Source organism: Pogona vitticeps, chromosome 6 (genome assembly GCF_051106095.1).
Source record: "Pogona vitticeps strain Pit_001003342236 chromosome 6, PviZW2.1, whole genome shotgun sequence".
NCBI classification, from domain to species: Eukaryota; Metazoa; Chordata; class Lepidosauria; order Squamata; family Agamidae; genus Pogona; species Pogona vitticeps.
Window position 1 is genome coordinate 19,857,874 of NC_135788.1, and position 14,972 is coordinate 19,872,845.

Sequence of the window (14,972 nt, forward strand, 5' to 3'; positions counted from 1 at the left end):
GTGCAAATGATCTTCTCAAGTTCTGAAAAGATAAAAAGTCCCTCAGACAGTTATGCCACAATTTCTTGGTGTAAACTGTGATCCAGAGAGCAGTGGGTATTATTTAATATGTGGAAGGAGGCTTGTAAGTTTCTTTCTTTGGTTACACCTCTCCTCTCTCCTTTGCAGAGTTAGGGCCTCCTCTGGCACAAAGCTTTGAAAAAACTGCTTTTTTGGACTGTAACTCCCAGAATCCCCCATCTTAGCAAAGCTACTGGTCAGTCTCCCACCCCATCCTGGAGCCTTTTCTGCTGGAAGTAGGTTTATGAATAGAGAGTGGTGCCCTGCCCCCATATCATGGCCATTATTTCTTTGAAAGTTAAAAGGGAGTTAAAATTGTGAAAAATAAACTACTCTGGCATACAGAACACACTTTAATGTGGTTATTAATTGCAGTTTTTCTGAACTGACAGCAAAGATCTCTCTGGTTCCATCCTCCATGAAATAATATCATTTGCTTGCTGGAGATAATGTAAACTGATTCTGCTGGCTTCTGTGGCCACTAATCTCTTGTATTCAGGTTGCAGTAGCAGACGGATGGTGGGATTTGCTGCCTGCATGGAAAAGGCCCAGGTAGGCAGCAAAACAATAGACAGGTGGGTAGATGCGAGCACATTTTTCTAATTAGCATGGTGCCTGGCAGTGTGAGGTAAAGGGGAAGGGGGTATGCTTATAAAAGCATCCCATAATGTTAAAGACAAGATAGGGAAAAGATTAACTATCATTAGGCTGCCTAGATTAACCTCATGGGTAGAAGCCTATTGATTTTAAAGTTCTGTTGTTGGTATGAGGTGTTGACTTTCAGAGAAGCTGGCATCTATGTTAAATCTATCAAGATTGATATTACTATTTGGGAGGAGATTCTGTAGACAAATGAGCTGAAAAGTGAAGTGGATTTATTTGTCTTACAAGAGAGCACAGGGGGGAGAGAGAGAGAGAGAGAGAGAGCTAACGGTCTTGTACTCTGTCCTTGGAAAAAATAAAGTTTAGAAAATCTTAGCTAGATTTGTCAAAATAATCAGAAGTGAGAAAACAAGCCTCTCCTCTCTTTGTGCTGCTTTTAGAGCCAGAGCAGAGTGGTGGGTGAAGCTAGCCAGAATGATTGAGTGGTCCATTTACTTCTGTATCACATTGATATAAGCTGTCAAGAGTTTTTCAACATTTCTGTATCCAAACTACATGAAGTAGGTAAAGCTGAAGAATGATTGTCCTAATATACCCCAGTAAGCCCAACACTGAACCTTGATCTCCCTTTTCCTACCCACCAATTGTCACCAGTATATCCAGACTGCCTTCAGCTAAGACTACCGGAGTTGAGTGAGGGGCTCCCAGGTTCAGTCCCAGCTCCACCCGCAAATCCCCTTGGATAACATTGGATCAGTCACCCTCACCCTAAGTCAACAGCCTCCAGCATGGTTCACTCCAGATCGTTTTGACTACAACGCTCACCATGTCCTTTGTCCGTTCTTCCGGCTAAGGCTGGTGGGGCTTGTAGCTCAACATGTCCAAAATGTTGGTTGGTTGTGGCAGGCTGGTCTACTCTCTTTCAAGATAGTTTGTATGTATAAAATGGGGGAGCTCATACAGTGGTGCCCCGCATAGCGACGATAATCCATTCCAGAAAAATCGTCGCTATCCGGATTCGTTGCTATGCAAAAAGAAAAAGCCCATAGGAATGCATTAAACCCCGTTTAATGCATTCCTATGAGCTTAAAACTCACCTTGAAACGAAAATCCTCTATACGGCCGCCATTTTCGCTGCCCGTCGCTATGCGGATTTGTCGTTAAACGAGGCGCTCGTTAAGCGAGGCACCACTGTATTTATTTTATTTTTATTTATTTATTTAACTTATATGCCGACTCCACTAACAAAAGGTCTCTGGGCATCTTACAACATTTAAAATACAATAAAAAGACAAAACAATTAAAATGCTCTTCAAATATTGTGGCTAATATTACTGCAACTGTGAGCTCCCTGAGGCATGGCATAAATATGAGAAATGGGGACTAGGAAAAAGATGGGAAGTGCAGCACTGAGAAGACCAAAGCATGAAGGAGAAAGAGAGAGAGAGATGAAGGGAGTTGCTAAGATTAGTAATGGGGAATATGTTTTATAAGACTAGGAATTACTGGAGGTCAAAAATAAACTAGCAGCTTGGGTCCCTATATACTGAGTAAAATCTTGATCACAACGGCAACATATGATGCCTTATACACATTCCGGAATGGCAAAGGACCACTTCCTATAGCTTATCCTGAAAACTTTCATCTTGGCTGATGAAAAATAGATCCTTCAACTTTCAAAAATAGCTTGTGAATGAAGAACGACTCTCGTCTGCTTGTGTTTGTGCCCAATAAACTTGTTTTTTTTTAAAAAAGAAAATGCCACAAGGCTTTGTCTTTGCAAGGCCAAGGGACACATCTTGTCTCATTTTCCTCTCCCTTCAATGTAGAGTGAGTGAGTGTGGGCTTTCTGGGGAGCTTGCCTTTATGCTCCATGTAATTTACATGGATAGAATTGTTATTCTCCTGTCTCAATTTAATATCACTGGGAAGGAGATCCTTAGTTACATTAGATCTTTCCTTTTAGCTACTTTTGTTTTCCTACCCTTTCAGATACTTGCTGCATTCCTCCCCCCCTTCTTTTTCATCCTTTGTGGTCATAGGGAGCAGCTTTCAGTGGACACTGTAAAGCTCTGGTACAGGATTTGCCCCTTCCCCTTCAAATAGCAGTGACTGACTCCCCCTCTTTTACAAATACCTATCTGTCATAGCCTTTTGGCTTCTGAAAAATCTGTCTATGAAGCTGAGGTGGAACAGGAGCATGCCATTCACAAACATTGGGCATGTATTACATGCATATATTAAGAGCCTCATGGCGCAGTGGTTAAACTGCTGTACTGCAGCCAAAACTGTGCTCACAACCTGGGGTTCAATTCCAGGTAGCGGCTCAAGGTTGACTCAGCCTACTATCCTTCCCTATCCTTCCGAGGTCAGTAAAAGGAGTACCCAGCTCACTGGGGGGGGGGGGGGATGTGTAGCCTGCATAATTAACTTGTAAACTGCCCAGAGAGTGCTTAAAGCACTATGGGGCGGTATATAAGCAGCAATGTACAGTATAAACCATTCACTGGATTGATTCAGCCTGCTGTTTGAGGCGAAATTTTATTCTGGGATATGCTCAAGATTTTTCAGTTAAGTAAGTCAGGTACTTGTTAAAAAAAAGGGACTTACAAGTGTCAATAGCTCTGGCCTTGACAAAATATTAGTATTCTTTGGTATATCTAGGTGTTTTTTAAAATCAATTTTCAATACATCTGAATGCAGCTATCTTCCTAAATTTTAATATATAAATTAAATATGTTTTCTTCCTTCCTAAACAGGTTATAACGAAGGCCAAACAGATTAAAGATTCAGTTACATGTGTGCCAGGTAATTGTATAATTTTGTTTTTTAGCTATTAAGTGAAAACAAGAGGTGCGCTTTTTGGGTTTGTTCGTTCTTTTGATGCGGACTGCTAGAATTCTCCAAGAATTTTCCAGACAGAATTCTGGGAATTTCATCCCATAAACCCATCTACATTTCACTCAGAGAAGGGGCTACCTATTGAATCTGCATGGCTTTTCCAGTCTTCTTCCTGTTGTTTATTTTATTAAGAAAGGAAGCTATCATGGTGCTTCTGGATTTGTGGTTTTGCTGCTCACTAGGCTGTGCAGTCTTTGAGGCAAGCCAAGTGAAATGTAGGTGTCTGGAGTTGTCTTTGTTGGCTGAAATTCCCAGGATTCTGCTTAGGGAATGAAGTGACTGCTTGAGTCTGCTTGGCCTGTTGTCTAGGATTAGCCAGCTCCTTAAATCTGGAACCACAATATATCTCAGCTCTAATATCACAATCATGCACAGAATCAGCTGCTCCATTAGGCTTAGAAGATGTATTGTTTTCATTTCACTAAGATGAATTAGTTACCTCGGGAGTTGGTGAGTGGTCCAACACTGGAGGCGTTCAAGAAAAACTTAGATAATCACCTGGCAGAAATGCTTTGATTGTATTTCTGCATTGAGCAGGGGGTTGGACTTGATGGCCTTGTAGGCCCCTTCCAACTTCACTTTTCTATGATTTCTATGAAACACTGCACTGGTGGCAGACCCCAGTAAATGTTGTCACTACAAAAGCAGTAATGTTAAAGCAGCGGCCAGACTGCTATTGGATATTTATACAGATGCAGAAGGAAACCTGGAAGTTACCACAGCTGATTGAGAAGGAATTGGTCATAAGTCTAACTGCTATCATGAGCCCAGCCCGTTGTCAGCTGTAATTAGCTGTAGCAGCTGCCATCAGTACTCTTGTGTGCATGTAACTCACCAATAGAATTTTGGCCAATGTATTTGTAAAACATGAAGCTGGATGGTGCAGTTGCTTCTTCTGCAGCATGGGCAAACTCGAGGAGAGCGACTGCCTCCATAACTAGCAGGTGGGTGGTGGTTCTAGAATGCTTTATGTTCCTTCCTTCCTTAGGGGTGTAGACTGATGAAAGCTAGCTGTAGGTGATACAGCAAATTTTAACTGAATTGACTTCACTGGAAGCTGATATGGGGGGAAAATGTGTCTGCATATACACACCTATTAACTCTTTAAAAGAGAGACTAGGTTGAACTTGGTGTTCTCCTTCCACTGGGCAGGAAAAGACCTTTTTAATTATGCAGACTTTGGGCAACTGACAAGCTACTGGAACAGGGCAGTTACTGGGAGAAGACGGACATTTTCTGATTTGTCCTTTAAAATTATTTTAGTTCAAATGTTGTTATAATACAATGAAACTAGAGATGGGGGTATTCGTATACGAATTATCCTCGCACAGGTGGTGTTAATGAGGGTCCAGCCCCATGAGGCCAGACGGTCCACTCACCCATCCGCTGCGGATACGGACAGCACGATTCTATGAATGGCGCCACAGCGTGTAGGATCAGTGAGTGGACCGTCCAGCCCCATGGGGCTGGACCCTCGTTAACACCACCTGTGCGGGATAATTCGTATACGAATACCCCCATCAGTAGATTAAATTTATAGTCTGAAATCCTGTTCATATGGGCTAAAAACGTCATCGTGATTTTTTTCAGAAATAAAACATTTCTGATTCTCTCTCCCCAGAAGGTCTCTAGTACTTCATTTTGGGCAAACCTCTAATTTCTAAAAACTGACACTGCTGATAAAGTCATCCTGTTGGCAGCACTTTTTTTAACTTAAATGACTCCAGCTCCCATGGTCCCCAATGGCCTCTCCATGATGAGTGATTCCATGGGACCCTCAGAATCTTAAGGAGGAATGGAATTTTTTTTTTTGCCCCCACAAAAATCAGCACAATTGATGATGTCATCAGGTTTATGTGGAAAAGCTTCATGAACAGGATTTCAGACATTGTGTTTTTAGCAATATCTGCTTTTTAAGTTGTATTTGTCTTCAACTGTGTTGTGAGTCCCCTTGGGTCCTAGCAATAGGAGAAATATGAATTGTAAATAAACTGTAACAAAAATAGTAGTATAATGTGAGGCTGTCTGAAGTTGCCAACAGTGCAAGGATGACTAAAGTATGGCATAAAATGGAGAAAGGAGTTCAGATAACTAGGTATTGCTGTAGTTTTTTTCCTCCTCTTTCTGTGGGGCCACTGCAGTCATTTTAGGGGAGACTACAGCTGCAATGACTGGTACAGTTGAAATGAAGCTGGAATTGTTTAAACCAAGTGTGACTGCCATGAAGAGTACAATTAAAATCAGAAGCCCGATTATAGAATCCTGTAAGTGGTATAAGGGTTGCTTAACTTGCTGCAACCAACTGTGGCTAACTGTAAATGTGCTGGGACAAATCTTGGTTATGTGATCATGTACATCAGGGGTCCCCAACCCCCAGTCCGCAGAGACAGATCTCCCGCCCCAACACATTCTGCACAAACACTGTGCAAGCACCCTTGACCCTTTTGCGAATGTGCATGTGTGTGTATGCAGAGCGTGAGCGCGCTACCCCTCTGCACATACCCGTGAGTGCCCGCGCACCGCCCCTCTGTGCATGTGCACAAGTGCAGGGGTTGGCCCCCATGCATGGACCCTGTCCCCTCCAACTGGTCTGCGGTGTTAAAAAGGTTGGGGATCACTGAGTACATGACTAGACATGCAACCAAGTTGAGCCCTCACATCTCATCAGTTAGCCTCAGCAAGGCTGCAGATGTTAGCCAGTAGGATGGATTCAAACCTCCCCATACTTAGCCATGACTAACTGAAGTCCTACTGATTTCTACCTGATGTCTAATTTCAGTGGATTTGCTGTTAATATGACAAACTCTGGATATAACCTATTGTGTTAATCAGCTTCAAACTTTTAATTTGTGCATTTGATTTTTAAAAGCACATCTGTGGGTAACTGGATGATGATGATAATTGTTGCTGCTATAGTAATACTCTCTTCCTTTGGTTACCTGCTTAATTAATCATAAACAAAGCTGAAAATGGTGCTCTATCTCCAGGTACTGTTAGGTTGTCAGAGCTGAAAATGTTGGCCCAAAATGCAAGATCAAACAAAGCCAGCGTTAACTTATCAGATCATATAATCACTCAGCGAGAAAAAGAGGAGGAGGATGAAGAGGAGGAAGGAGATGAAATTGTAAAGTATAGCAGTGACAGAGAACCAAAAGATATGGCAACAGCAGATCAACATGAGACATTATTGACTGAAGCCAGACACCGCAAGCGGAAAACAGTTCCAAAGGCCTTGGAAACAATACTTCCAGTAACAAAAGATGCAACAGAAAGAGGAGATAAGTGTAGAGGAAAGCGACAAAAAGACTTTGACACAGTAAAACAAGAGGAGCAGAGTGATGATGAGACCAGGAAAAGAGAGAAGTGTCGCAGTTCAGAAGACTTGTGGACTCAGAATCAGCAGAAGCTTCTGGAACTAGCATTACAGCAGTATCCAAAAGGAACAGGAGAGCGCTGGGATAAGATTGCAAAATATGTTCCGGGGAAAAGCAAGGTAATGTCATTTTTTGTGTGAAAGAGTAAAGTATGGGCTCAAGTCACAAATGAATCTTTCAGTATTTCTGTATTACAAACTAAACAATTGTAGCAAATAGTGTTTTATGATAGAGCTATCTGTCTTAACTGTATATGCAGAATAAGAGCAAAGCTTGGAAGGAAGTGGATTTGAATTTTAAACAGGGCCTCCTGTTTCCATGTTTGTCAATGACAGCCCTGCCTTTCTCACATTTTCTACCACCTGTTTCCACAAACCTGCAACAGTGGAAACATACAGAGGACATGAAAGTATAATTCTAGGAAGCACTGGCTGTGCTCCTGGCTTGTCATGTAATTTGTCCCTAGCTAGGTTCTAAAAGGGGTCAGCCTTGCAAGAGGAGCTGGAGAGGGAAGTGCTTAAACAGCAGGGTGCTGCCTCCTCGATTATGCCAAAAGTTCAACCTGTGGGAGGAGGGGATGCACTTTGGCTTTTAGCAAATGTCACTAAGAACCAGGCGTGGAATGTGACTAATCTCTCCTGCATGCAAGTTTCAGCCTTCTTTCAAGGCTAAGGCTCTTTGAGGGCATGACTTGGCGACAATGTTTCTAAACTGGCAGATCAACGAGAACCTACGTCTCAGGCCAAAAATTAATTCCTAGCATTGCATTTTCAATCAGGAATTTCCTATATTAACAAGCTAGAAAGCAAAAACAAAACAAAAAAACCTTTTGTTTCCTTTAGTTCTGTTGAATTGTTAGTATTATTTCATGGACTTGTACATTCAGGTACACACACATACGAAGAATGGCAGTAACGTTAACTTGAACATTTGGGAAAATCCTCCGTATAAATATTCCACAACCTGTCAGTAGGGTAATGTGCTCCATTAACTTTTTAAGTATAGTTTCTGACAAAAGTAAAAATATACCTTAATCTTCTTACTGCTAATATTTCTCTTTAACCTCCCCCCTCTCTTTGCAGGAAGAATGTATGGCTAGATATAAATTGCTGGTTGAACTTGTCCAGAAGAAAAAATCTGCAAAAAGCTGAATGTCCTGAAGAATGTTACTTATCAGAATGGAATATTTTAAACAACATATGCCGTAACTTGTATTTTTTTACCTCAGTATTTCAGTATGTCATGTGCCTTAGTAAATAAATACATTTTATGCCTTCCTGTAACACTTGCATGGAAGGTATTTTTTCTTTTTACAAAACGACTTACAAAAAACACTGTCATTTGGTATAAAAGTATCTACAATAAGGACACGTTACACTAATTACAGGGATGCTCTAGCTTTTTTGGGGTGCACACATGAAACTAATACACACACACAACCTCACATATATATGTATGTGCATAACAAACTGGAACATGCATATATTTGGCTTGTATCCCTCCTACTGGGGCATATGTAAAAACTAATGCTCAGATGAAAACTTGCAGAGAAGCAATGTATGGAGACAGATGTTGACACTTGGTGTCTGAAGTCTGCTTGTTCCATTTGTTTAGTAGTGCCTGTGTTAGACTACCTGTTCATTACTGCACAGTGTAAGGAGTTAAAATGTAGTTTGTAAAGTGAACAATACTAAATATTGCATACGACTCATATTTAGAATGTGACTGGTAATAACCCAGTAACATTCTTGACTGGGTTAGAACCTATACTTGAAGTATAGATTGGGCTTTAGTGTCTGAGTTGAGCATCTGTGTATTTCCTTAAAATCTGACTGTATAACCAAATCCTCAGCTGTCAAAGAGCTGTTTTTAAGCTTGTAACAATGCTAGAAGAGGAAACTTCCCTATTGGAACAAGAGAGTAAACTCAGGCATGTAGTGTATTTATTTACATCCACAAAAGAAATTCAAGACAGTTCAGAAAAATTGTTAAATTTCCATCCTTTGTAGCTAAGGTTGAGAGGAAAACCTGATCAGGAGTGAGAAATCTTTTTTTCCCTTTGGAAGACTTTGTTTAGGAATGTGCATCTCCTTCCTTCCTACTTCAAATCCCAGAATTCTCCCTGTTAGAAAAGAAATCTGCCCTGGTGCTTGCTGGGAGTTCCAGGGACAGTTTTGTTTTCTAACAAGAAGCTAGGGTTGAGTAGGTGGAAATTCCAGAATGGATAATTCTGGGATTTAGACCCCCAGCTTAAAAAACACACACACACAAACACACATGCCATGCTATGGTCCAGTTGGCAGTGGAGAGCACACTACAGGTGTTTACATAAATGTTATCATCTTAGGTGGGAGGTTTCAGTGAGGCCATCACCAAGTGGAATTGAACTCTACTCCCAGCACAACTCACTTTGCTGCACCTCCTAATAAATAATCATTTATCACTATGGAACCACCACCGCCACCGTTTTCCAAATGTCTTTGGGAACAGATACTGACTTTTCTGAATATAAACATTTTGCTGTCTGATTTTACTACATGTGTTAACATGCATTTGTCTCTTTCTACTACTTGTGCGAGTGGAAAGCCCACAAAGCCAAATGGAGAGATCCCCACTGTCCCGTTAGGTACGTTTGAGATCAGAGAAGCAAACATGGAACATTCTGGCTTTTTTATATGACCGAATGTCTCCCAAACCATTTGATTTGTTTAAATTATGAGCACTTTAGAGACAGAATTAATCACATTTAGAGCAGGGCTGGAGGTCTAGGGAGTTTTGATACTGGGCATCAGGGAGAATGAGACATAAGTGATGACTGCTAAACAAACACCAGGCTGTCAGTCTCCTGCCCATCTAAAGTGACAGTTTTTACTAATGCAGTGGAACACAATAACTTAGACATTAGGAAAGCATCATCTGCTAGCTATATAATAAGCAGTGCCTCATTTAATAATGTGAATATGGCTGGTGCTGACATCCATCCAACATTAGCACAATTTGGGAAGTTAAGATTTTTTTGGATAATGGTTCTCGCCATCCCTCAAATAACAAGTCCCTGGCATACTAAGGAACTGAAATAAGAGGAAATAAAAAGAAAGTTGAGTCATGTTAGGTTTACAACCATAAACAATATTAAAATTTATTAACAAAAGCTTTGTACATATCTTTATATAAACTTGCAATTTTACATCTAGGCAAAACAGCAACTTTTTATACAAATTGTTACAGAATATTAAATGAGTGGTTTAAGTAAATTAAACCACACTGGTTTACTTTAGTAAATTATCTACAAAAGTGATTTGTGACTTTTAAAAAAATTCCCATGAACATATAAAAATAAATTATTCTTTACTTTTCAATTAAATCTACCAATTAGAAATATTATAAATCAAAATATCCACATTTTATGAATTATCCACAATACAAAACAGTCACAAAACCTTATTTACAGAAATGAGGTAAGAACTGTGCAATGTTTAACCAAACGATATTGCAGAAACAATAGGTTCTTCCAATTAAGTACACAGTGAAGGTCTAAGTATATTTGAGTATTTTCCACTAATAATTCACACAATTTCAAATTAGTGGCTATTAACCCCCAGCTTCAATCTGTTTTATACTATACTGCATAGTCATAACCACAAAATCAACTATTCAAAGTGAAAATATTCAAACACTTCCTTTTCACCCGTCATCATTTTATGAGAAATGAGAAATTTCTCTCCCCACTTCTTTTTTGGTAATTTATTAGTGGAAAGGAACTCAGGTAAGGATTTGCCTGAGCTATCTACAGTGACAAACACTTCTAATAAAGGCAGATCAATGGGGGTGGCTGCTGGTGCAAAGTTGAACACACTTGTGGCTTTCGCAAAGAATTCTTTAGTGCATGCCCAGCTGTCTAAAGCCATTCCAACCCGACAGAGGTAAGCAACAGGCACTTGAGTCAGGTAAAAACACTACCAGAACTTGAGTTGCTTTCTCATCTGGTAAGGTTTATAACCTTTGAACTGATCTGTTTTTTCCAGCCGTCTATTTAAAAACCCAATTCATGATTAACCACCATTTGTCCTTCCTTAAGAGCTCCTGTTTTGGCAAAATATTTACTTTTTTAAATAAAAAGTTTAAAACCCGGTCCTCTCCTGGAAAAACTGGTGTTTCAAAAACACTGATGTTTAATAAGTAAAAGGAACACCAACTTGTCATTGGCAAATACTGAAAATTCAGTACTCTTCAAACAAGTAATGGAACCAGAACAGGTTATTTATTAGCAATGTAGTATATGTTAAGATGCTGTTCATTCTGCAGCAGCATTTAGCAAAAAGCATCAAAACTACAAAGTTCTCGTATGCAAATTAATAGTTTCATGAAATCTGAAGAAAACAGTTCAGTTTCAGTGCAACAAAAAGCAACAAGGGTTAATAAATGTCTTAAGGGAGATTCACTTTTCCAGTGTGCAGTTAGCTCCTTGTTGCATCTAAGTAATACCTGCAGAGAGAGACTACAAGTTGCAGCCTGATGAAGTGCTATCACAGCAGGATATGCAATTTTACATTTCTTCCCAAAATGTCAATTCTTTTCTGGTGCAACTGGTCCAGTTTTATCATTCAGCCTCTGAAGAAGAAGACAAACACATCACACCAAGTTATTAATTATTGGAATTGTGTAACAGTTAAACAGAGACTTTCAGATTTCAGACAACGTACTAGAAATGTGATGCTAAACATGTTGAAAGGTAATCATTTTCTTAATATAAAACATTTGGCAGTATTTCCTGAAAACAAGAAGCAACAGCAACACTGAAATTTTTGACAGCTGAAGATGTTTTTCTCTATTGCTAAGCCAGATATCCATACTGGAAGAAACAGATGTTAGAGAGAGTCCATAACTAGAGGTTTTAAGAGTAACATTGCAGAAGGGTGATTTGAGGCAGTCCTGTGTTTTGAAATCAGAGTTTGAAGGAAACTTGTGCTTAAATCCTGAAGATAATCAAAGGAAACTAATTGCATAATCCTGGAGGCGAGGGAAATTTGTGCTGTAGCACTCAAATGCTTTCATTAGTTAAGAATGTCTCTCTTCCAAAGGGGTATCTCTAATGTCTGTTTCTGTCCTAAATTTAGCTTCTTTGAAAATCCAAATGGGTGCTGAAGGCTGAGTGCAGTCCTTCCCATTTTGATTAAGAAGGATTTCCAGATGAATTTCAACATCTTTTACTGCTGTAGAGAAACAATACCACCTCAATTTAGAAGCTACCAATTCTGTTCCTTGATTCACCCTTTTGGGTTTCTTAATAGCACATAAAAGCAAATATAACATCCAAATGATTTTAGAAACTAAGTACATATTTCATTACACACATCCAAGAGAAAGCACTGCATTCATTTCCCCTAGAGCTGAGATAGAAAACTGCTTAATATTTGAGACTAATTAGTGTCTGTCAACAGGGAATTGAAAAAATTAAACTAAAAATGGCTTTTCCTGTCAGTGCTAGGTTTAAATCATCCCACTTTTTTCAACAAATTATGGGCAATGGGCAAATTTAAAATATTGATAAATCAGTAAACCAAGTTGAGTCAGATGGCAATCCCTGGTTAAAATAGTTCAGCAGTTGCTAAAAATGGAAAAGAAATGGAGTTCACTTGAAGCCACTTCCTGGATATGAAATTACACACACAAATTAAAAGGATGTCTTTACATTTTAAATTAAGGCCTTCCTCTGCACTGGGACCAATATTCCTTGCATTCACTTCAATGTAAAAGAGTGCATGTGTATACCTACAGTTACTTTTTGAGTTGTATTATCGCCATGAATTGTAAGGAATGGGTTAGTCGTGGCTGTATGAAGTGGAGATGCCTGAGAGCCCGCCAGTAAGTTGCTGATGGGAATCTGCGTTGCTCCTGAAATCTGCAATTGCTGTACCTCAGGATGGTGATGTTGCTGCTGCACTAGCTGATACAGAAGTGCCTGATGCTGTTCCTTGAGTACGACAGTGGAGGAGCATTTTAGTCAATCATTTTATGGGTCAAAATATTTCATCATTAGAAGAAATGAGTAATCAAACAGTGTAGTAGGGAATGGAACTTAAGTGCTCCTCATTTACATACACCACCTTATTTTAGGAGGCTGCATTTTCTTATAGTATAAAATGTTAACATGGTGACAATAACCTTCCATTGCTTGAGAAGGAAGAAAAAGAATAGGCTTATAGTTATGGTTCCCAATCTTGGACTGCAATTCCCAGAAAGCACAGCCGGTGATGAAGAGCTGTAGTCCAAGAACATCTTGGCCAACCCAAGGTTGGGAACCACTGGTCTACAGGACCTTCCGAAAATAGAGGGAGTAATTAAGCATACAGGGCTTGGATAAAAAAAATACGGATCGACTATTAGGTAAGTCACTAGGTAAGTCAGAAAATGTCACTGAACAAAAACATTTTGAGCAGAAAAAAATAGTTAATAAAATAACTGAACTAGAACATACAGAACGCAGGCAGAACTATGCTTTGAAAAGAGCTGGAAGTTTTTCTTAGCACTTCTGTGTATATTTTTGGACATGCCACAACATTAACAAGGCCAGCTCCTGAGTAGAGCCACTGTGGTGAAGGCACAGGCCTCCACTCCCCTGCCCACCTACCAGCGCTTTTACCCCCGAAGAAATTCAGGGTAGGTGGGTAAGCACTCCTTTATTTGGACAAAGTCCTTCATGGGTTATACCGCACCGTCCTCCGAAGCTGACAAGATGCACTACTTATGCTTTGGTTGGGAAGAAAAAATGGAAAGAACAAAAGTCATAACATCTGCTCAGTCTACCCAGGTTCTTGAATGGCAATGGCGGATGCAGACCAGAGTAGGTCCTGTTGCTCTGCTGGCTGGGGTTTCTGGGAGTTGCAGTTCAAAAACACCTGAGTAACAAAGGTTAAGAACCACTGGTTTATGGCACAATGTTACCTTTTTGCTGCTCCTAGAACAGAAAATGAGAAGCAGAACGGACAGAAGAAGAATTTGCAACGGCAAGTGGGCACCCCAATAAAATACTGCATGGTGGGAGTGTATGATCAAAAGAGCCTTTGGAAGGATACTCGAGAGCATTTGAAATCACCAAATGATTCATACCTTTCAAAATCTTTCCCCGGTGAAGGAAGTACTGAATGAGAACAGCCTCCTTGCCTTACCTATACCCTCAAAGCTCTTCTTTAGCAAGCAAGGAAACTACCCAGTGCAGGGAGCCGTCTCCCTCCCGAGGAGGAATGTGCATATGGACACTGGCTTTTCCTGTTCTTCGTGCACACACATATGTACAGTTTGCCTTCCTTTGGGCCTTGGTGGCAGAGCACTGAGCAGAAAGCTTTAAAACATCCCTACTTTTAAAGCCACTTTTAAAAAAAATTCTCCAAACATCTGGATTTGCCCACATTGCATTAATGTACTACTTCATGTCAAAGGGCAGTGCCATTCCAGCTACGTAAGCTTCAGTACTTGCCCCTGAACATTAGGAATAAGGGTAATGATAAAAAGGCAAGGCTTACTGAAGTGAATTGTTGAGTATTCAGTAACTGCTGAAACTGATGGTGCTGCTGATGCAGTAGAAGTTGTCTCTGTTGGTCCGGGAGAAACCCAAGGCCAGAAGCACTGTAGAGTAATGAGAAGCCTTAGCTGGAGACATTTTTGGACAAACTGATTGTTTGATTATTATTACTATTATACCTTGATTATTTCTATGCCACCCACTTAGTAAAAATAATAAATCTAAACCCAAGCTGCACTGACTGGAGTTCATATGTTGAGCTGCAGCAATTCACTGAACTTTTCTAGACAAGGAAGTCTAGAATCTATTTTTAAAAAGCTTTGGTAGATGTAATATAACATTGCAGACAAAATTTTCTTGTTATTTCAGTTGGATTCACAGTTCTGGGTAAAATACAATGGAGCAAGGGAAAATAACTAACTACCCAGAATTCCCATTCTCTCTCCTAATCTTTAACGACTACTGAATCTGCAGAACATTTTGACTGATAACGATCTTTTGCATAAACTTAG

General features: G+C 40.0%; 2 protein-coding genes across 8 annotated transcripts in view; one reads left to right on the forward strand and one right to left on the reverse strand.

Moving 5' to 3' along the window:
• The window catches only part of DNAJC1 (DnaJ heat shock protein family (Hsp40) member C1), a 95,529-nt gene extending 87,308 nt beyond the window's left edge, over nt 1–8,221 (forward strand). The window contains exons 10-12 of the mRNA XM_020801818.3: nt 3,423–3,471; nt 6,552–7,057; nt 8,021–8,221. Of these exons, the coding sequence (XP_020657477.3) occupies nt 3,423–3,471; nt 6,552–7,057; nt 8,021–8,089 (624 nt within the window). The 3' untranslated portion in view covers nt 8,090–8,221. The remainder of the gene's footprint in view (nt 1–3,422; nt 3,472–6,551; nt 7,058–8,020) is intronic.
• Nucleotides 8,222–10,046: 1,825 nt separating this feature from the next.
• Nucleotides 10,047–14,972, reverse strand: part of MLLT10 (MLLT10 histone lysine methyltransferase DOT1L cofactor) — a 144,363-nt gene continuing 139,437 nt past the window's right edge. For 5 of the 7 annotated variants that reach the window (XM_073003068.2, XM_020801776.3, XM_020801806.3 and 2 more), the window contains 3 exons: nt 14,462–14,564; nt 12,715–12,912; nt 10,047–11,549 (listed from right to left, as the gene is read on the reverse strand). In XM_073003068.2, coding sequence (XP_072859169.1) covers nt 11,505–11,549; nt 12,715–12,912; nt 14,462–14,564 — 346 coding nt within the window. In that variant the 3' untranslated portion in view covers nt 10,047–11,504. Of the gene's footprint in view, nt 11,550–12,710; nt 12,913–14,461; nt 14,565–14,972 lie in introns of all 7 variants that reach the window. The other 2 variants (XM_020801767.3, XM_020801788.3) reach the window with 2 other exon arrangements.